The following is a 6,514-nucleotide window of genomic DNA, read 5'->3' as shown; positions in this document are numbered from 1 at the left end:
AGGTTAAGTCGGAAAATTGCGAACATTTCGACATCATTGCTGAATAACGTGAATCAGATCCTCTTTTCTAAAGCCCACACATAAATTGTTTTAGAAACAGCTCACGAATCAGGGAGTCAAACCTCATTCTAGGATAAGCTTCCACAGCGCTATGGTTGCCAAGGGGTATTTATCATATAGTGTTTCGTTTTTTCACATAACTATGGGCTTACTTATGGCCACTACTTATTGAATGAAATTTTATTAAATTCATTAAGTAACTTACTACGGTATGGTCACCAATAAATATTGTAAAAAATAATATTCACAAATGTCTTTAATAATTTTACCCCACTAGCCATAAATATAGTAAATACAATTGTTATGTAGATATAATAATCTGTTCGACAATTCACCAAAGGGCTCAGCCGATTTTGATTTTTAAATAGCTCAAATTATTCAACAAAATACAGTGAGCAGAGCAAGATGCTAAAAGTTATTGTATCCAATGTGTTTATTCTTTCCTATATAAAAATATTTTGAGTTAAAAACCTAACCATTTCATATACTCTTGCTGAAATTAATGTTCTAAGAATGTTGCAAGCAATTAGAGCTTAAAATATTAGAAAAATATGTTTATTCTGTCCGTTTTGAAATATATAACGTTTTTTTTTTTGACGTAGCGACGTTTATACCCAATGTTACATAAGCATAGGCATTATAAAAATGCTGATAATAGCATTATATTGTTTATGCGAAGGAGTATGATATCGCTTATATTTCGAATGAATTGATGGGAAGGAAATATATTGGTGCGAGAATTCTTGTAGGGGCAAACTAGTAAAATATAAAACAATAATAAAGTAAAATTTTATAAAAATATAAAATACATTTTTATTTCAGCCATTCAAGAAAGCCGGAACCCTACTCATTCACCAGGTTTTTTATATATCAAAAGCAAAAGACCAGAAAACAATGTGATATCCGGAAACAGAAGTTGTAAAAAGCCACAAAATAAGCCTGACGAACACTATGAAGGTAAATAATTCAGTAAAGATGGATTTCGTTTAATTCATTCCTAACTGCTCCATGCACCTGGAATAATTCGTTAATGCTGTGTGTTTAAACAATTAAAAATATATATATATATATAAGTTAAGTATTGGCGAAAGCACAATGTCAAAAAAGAGAAGAAGGAAAAAGATCTAACTCGCTTGAACTGCTGTAAAATACTAAACTATTTGCGGAGCCTGTCCGTCTATATATATACAATCGGTCAGCTGTTCTCGATCAGCTGATATGGACCTGTCAGCTGACAGTCCTATATATATATATATATATTTTATCACGTATAGGCCACTAAGGACCACGTGAATATCAATGGTTAGGTTTATTTGGGAGTCTTGATTTTCTTTCTTCCCATCATGATCCTCGACTGTCTTTCTTTTCTTTCTTCGGACCTCTTCGTACCCCCTTTTTTCCCTCTTCCAATATTGGTGAGATTTTTCAATCTTTTCCTATACGTATCTCTATCTAGACAGTCGGTATCTGAAATTTTTGTCTCTTTAATTTCTCTCTCATTAGCCTTGTATATCCTCCCAAGTTTATGTAGCTAAATGTTTTTTTAAACATCTTCTTATTCAATACTGCGGAAAACAAGGTGAGAATCGGAAGGCTGATGTTCTATGGGCACATGAAAAGGATGAAAGTAGGGATAAAAGGCCGATTCTGGGTCACTAGGAGGATCGTTTTTGACCTTTGACCCTAGCCTCGATCCAACTTTAACCACTCCCGTGACCTTGGACTTTGAATTTGAACTGGTTAAACCTAAATTATTAACACTGATATGTAGACCTTTATCTTTTAATCCCTTCGATGAGTGTCAACAAGGGACTTTGAACTTGTATAATTCCGAAAACATAAACAAACAGAGACTAATAGATCTGTTACTATGGAGGGTCTCGCTATCCTCTTCTTTTCCTTAACCGCTACATTGATAACGTGACTCATGGGGTTGGTAGAGCCTGAATGTACCCGGCCTCCATTTCATTTATAAGGGTCTTGCTATCCTCTTCTTTTCGGTAGCCGCCATTTTACTTATGAGGGTCTCGCGATCCTCTTCTTTTCTTTCACCGCCATATTGGTCACGTGACCTACGGGTTTAGTGGCGTGTACTCGGCCGCCATCTTGTTGTTGTTTTTTTAACGCCGCCAGTTTATTAAGTGGGTTCGCGATCCTCTTCTTTTCGTTCGCAGCTAGTTTATTAAGAGGGTCTCGCAATCCAATTATTTTTGTTCACCGCCATTTTTATTACGAGGGTCTCGCGACCTTTTTCTTTTCGTACTGGTTAAACCTAAAATATAAACACTGATATGTAGGACCTTTATCTTCTAATCCCTTCGATGAATGTAAACAAGGGACTTTGAACTTGTATAATCCCTAAAACATAAACTAACTGAGAGATAAATAGATATGTTACTATTTAGGACTTTTTAATCTTTCTTATCTTTAAATATTTTAGACTTTGAACTATAATACTTTCTAATGAGGTGTAGATAGTTGACCTTAGATTAATGCTTGAAGATGTTTGTCTGTGAAGTTTGGGGGGTGCGGTCAGCAAAGAACAACATAAATAAACAAAACCATATTTATTTATTTTATCCCGACGTTTCGACCTGAGTTTCAATTCCACAAATATCAATCAATTAAAATTTTGTACTATTCAATTATCAGTTATCATTTTTTATCATTTATAATTTAATTCAATATTTTGTATATTTCTAAATTTGTTTGTATACTATTCCTTTTCAATTGTATGTTACTCTAAATGTTGTTGTTATCTCTTTTGTTCACTATTCCTTTTCAATTGTATGTTACTCTAAATGTTGTTGTTATCTCTTTTGTTCTATAGCCCTGATGAAGACCTGAAACTCAGGTCGAAACATCGGCATAAAATGAATAAATATGGTTTTGTTTATTCATGTTGTTCTTTGCTGTCCGCACCCCCCGACAAACCTCTTTAAGTATAATACTTTCAATTTTAGTATCCTCAGCTGATATCAACAAAGCATCATTTAATTCCCTCAATCGGCATTTAATTTTAATAACCATATTACTAGGCTAGGGTCCAAAGTCCAAGGTCACGGAAGTGGTTAAGGTAGGTTCGAGGCTAGGGTCAAAGGTCAAAAACGATCCTCCTTGTGGCCCAGAATCGGCCTTTTATCCCTACTTTCATCCTTTTTATGTGCCCATAGAACATCAGCCTTCCGATTCTCATCTCGTTTTCCAGGTCTTTAATTTTTCTGTAGATCTCTTCGTTAGATATTAGCCTTTAACCTTCTTGTGTTTTCCTGCGCCCAAATATTTTTATTAAGATCCTCCTTTCTATTTTTAGCAGAATTTCTAAGTTGCAGTGGAGTGGATTTTAACTATTTGAAAGCTTAAGTTTTCTAATATGGTGGTTTTCTCTCGGGTGCTCTCTTTCTCAGAACCCTCTATTAATTACTTAAATACTTAAATTTTCTAGTCTCTTTTATTTTTCCACATTCAGTGTTTACTATTTTTTTTTCTTGAAATTTACTTCAGTAGTCATGAGCTCTGTTTTTCATATGATATTTGTAGGCCTACAATTTTTTTTTACATATTTGCAGGCCTGGCTTTTCATCTATTATTCTTAGGTTATTTATTTTACTGATACCCTCTTTCTCTGATTCTATCAACAGTGCGAGATCGTTGGCAAATGCCAAACAACTCACTTTTATATCCGTCTTTTTATGTAATCATACATTCAATGAAATTCAAGTATTATACTTATTTAGTTAACAATGTATAGTTTTATTATTTCATAGAGCTAATTAACGTTTGGAATTAATACTTGAAAAAAGATCACTAGTTATAAAGATCACAAGAAAACATGACACCAGATCTATTATTATTTCCAACAGAAAAAACAAAAAGTTATATATAATGAAATAATTAATATAAGTTTATACATATATAATATTAATATGTTTATATACTATATAAATAATTTTATTTCTAAAAACGTCAGAATACAACAGAGACCATAATAATTACCTTTTAAAAATTAATATTATTAAAAATTTGTGTTTATCTCTGACATTAACATTATTCTCCGATGCGATACTACGATTTGTATACAGTATGATTGTATCTGAAAACTTCAGAGATTAGATTTTGTGTGGTGAGGTTTGGATAATAATTAATTTTGAAAATAATATTAATTATTTTTCCAGGATTTAACTTATTCTTAGCGCGTGATACCAAAGATGGCGGCATTCCAGTGACTACAACTGACGACCAAAACGGAATTGATGCCGAAATTCCTCAAATGCAATTCATTAGTAAGTATATATATATACCTTCCTTATCATTGCTCAACATGAATCAATAGACAATATCGATTTTATTTTTTTTTAAAAATGCGATTAGTGTTATACAAGATCAGTTGAAAAACGGGTAAATTATTTGTTATTGGTAGTGTAAATATTTTTTCTGATTTTATGTACCATCTATTTATTCTTTGGAGGAATAAAATAATATTAATTTTTTTTACGTTTGTGCTAAAACTCTCTGATTAGTTATGTATTGATTTTTTTATTTTAACATTTTTAAAATGTTATGTACAACCAAAATTTTTCAATGAATATGAATCTGAATTTCAGTTTAAAAAAATTGTTTTATTGGTTTAATAAAATTTATGTCTAGTGAAATAATCATATAATATCTATTTCAAATTCATGTGAGTCATTATATTAAAAAATAAATAAGGGCTGATTCTATTGTTGTTTAACAATCTTTATTGATAAATCAGTGTTTAATTTAAATTTAAGGTAAGGTAAGGTTAACTGACGACTATCATAGGTTCTCATAATGCAATGGTTGAAATCTCAAAATAATTTTGGCTATGAATCTCAGCCCTTCTTCTCCCAATAAAGGGTTCCTGTTCCTACTTTATGGAGGCTGGGTGTACCCAAGGAAGGTTTCCTAACTCTAGGTTTCATATAACAGAATAAATTATCTCCCACAGCTATTTAAATTTAACAATGAGATACTGAGTACTTAATCAAGATTAAATATAGATCACTGAAAAATAAAGCAATATAAAAAATACTACAATAAAATTAATAGAGGTAATCAGATGTAACCTACATGCCAATAAAATAAAAATACCAAATCTGATTAATTTCCATAACTTTTACCTCAAATTTACTGTAACCTCCAGAATAGGAAGATTCACTGATGATAAAAACAGATAAATAAATCTGAAAATATAGTGAAGGAACAGAGAAAAAAAAACGGACACTACATAAGAGCAATTGTCACAAGAGAAAAATCAAAATGAAAGTAATAGAGACTTATCAAGGCTTATTTTATTTGACAAATTGGTCATGGTGTCTTATAATAAACGTACAGGGAAGAATGAATGGAGTTTTAGCAAAGTAAAGAGGCAGAAAACAATTTAATAAATAAAAAAGAACAGTCTTGAGCCAAACGATTGTTTAGACATACACCAATTTATGTGCTCATTCAAGAAACACATTTACTTTACCAAAGTACAATTACAGCATAAATAACTATGGAACAACTAGAAAAGTGGAAATTATTAACAGTTTGATGTGGATTAATTATACTTTTCTGAAAAAAAAAATGGGAAAGAATAATCTTTTGAAAACTTTTAGGCAAGCCAAATTCTTTACAGTACTAATTCTATTGCTTCTATGATTAAAAGATTTCACCCAACGAAAAGTCTTCTTTTCATAAACTAATGCTATTTTTTCATACCTCCACTCCAGATTTTTCTAATAATCGTAGCTCATGTATTGGGAAAATGTCCTACTAGTAAGAAAATAGGCGAACTACTGGAGAAGAAAAATTATACATTTTCAAGAAGTGCACTCCTTAGATACAGAGTACTATGCAAAGCTTGTAAACATTCTAGCGTTGAGTGCGACTGAAAAGGAACCATTAATAGTGGATAGATCTCACGATAAGATTCGAAACGAATGATCAGGATCGGAGTGTCAAGATAAATGCACAGAAAGAGGACATTGATAGAAAATGTATTACTTACTCACAGGAAAAATATACGGAGGAATTTGGCGAAAGACGATTATCTGTGAAACGGCTTTGGTTCGGAAGTTGAGGGACCACCCCTTTTACAAATAATTGTTTTGTGTGGCTGGGTGTTGAGATCAGTTTCAGAGCTTGGTGGAAGACATTATTCTTGACTCACAGGGAATTCTGCATTATAATTTGTATTAGACCTTGGGTGGGTATTAGGGATGCGACATCGATGTCGATGTTTTTGACATCGATGTTTTTAAGCCGATGTTTTCTAAACATCGATGTTTTTAAGCCGATGTTTTCCAAACATCGATGTTTTTAAGCCGATGTTTTCTAAACATCGATGTTTTTAAGCCGATGTTTTCTAAACATCGTTGTTTTGTCCCAATTTTTCATTTTTTTTTTCCAAAAGTAACTAAATGAAAACCAAAAATTTACAGTATAAATA

The 6,514-nt window shown here is 31.9% G+C and overlaps 1 protein-coding gene across 1 annotated transcript in view; it reads left to right on the top strand.

Moving 5' to 3' along the window:
• LOC106689804 (uncharacterized) overlaps positions 1-6,514 on the top strand; it is a gene marked incomplete at both ends in the record, with an annotated part of 120,523 nt that overhangs the window by 108,507 nt on the left and 5,502 nt on the right. Inside the window, 2 exon segments of the mRNA XM_014434987.3 lie at positions 883-1,017; positions 4,236-4,343. Of these exon segments, the coding sequence (XP_014290473.3) occupies positions 883-1,017; positions 4,236-4,343 (243 nt within the window).

Source organism: Halyomorpha halys, unplaced genomic scaffold (genome assembly GCF_000696795.3).
Source record: "Halyomorpha halys isolate HHAL.00 unplaced genomic scaffold, Hhal_1.1 Scaffold1472.1, whole genome shotgun sequence".
NCBI lineage: Eukaryota > Metazoa > Arthropoda > Insecta > Hemiptera > Pentatomidae > Halyomorpha > Halyomorpha halys.
Note: the sequence above shows the minus strand (reverse complement) of the source record. Positions and strands in the feature narration are given on the sequence as shown.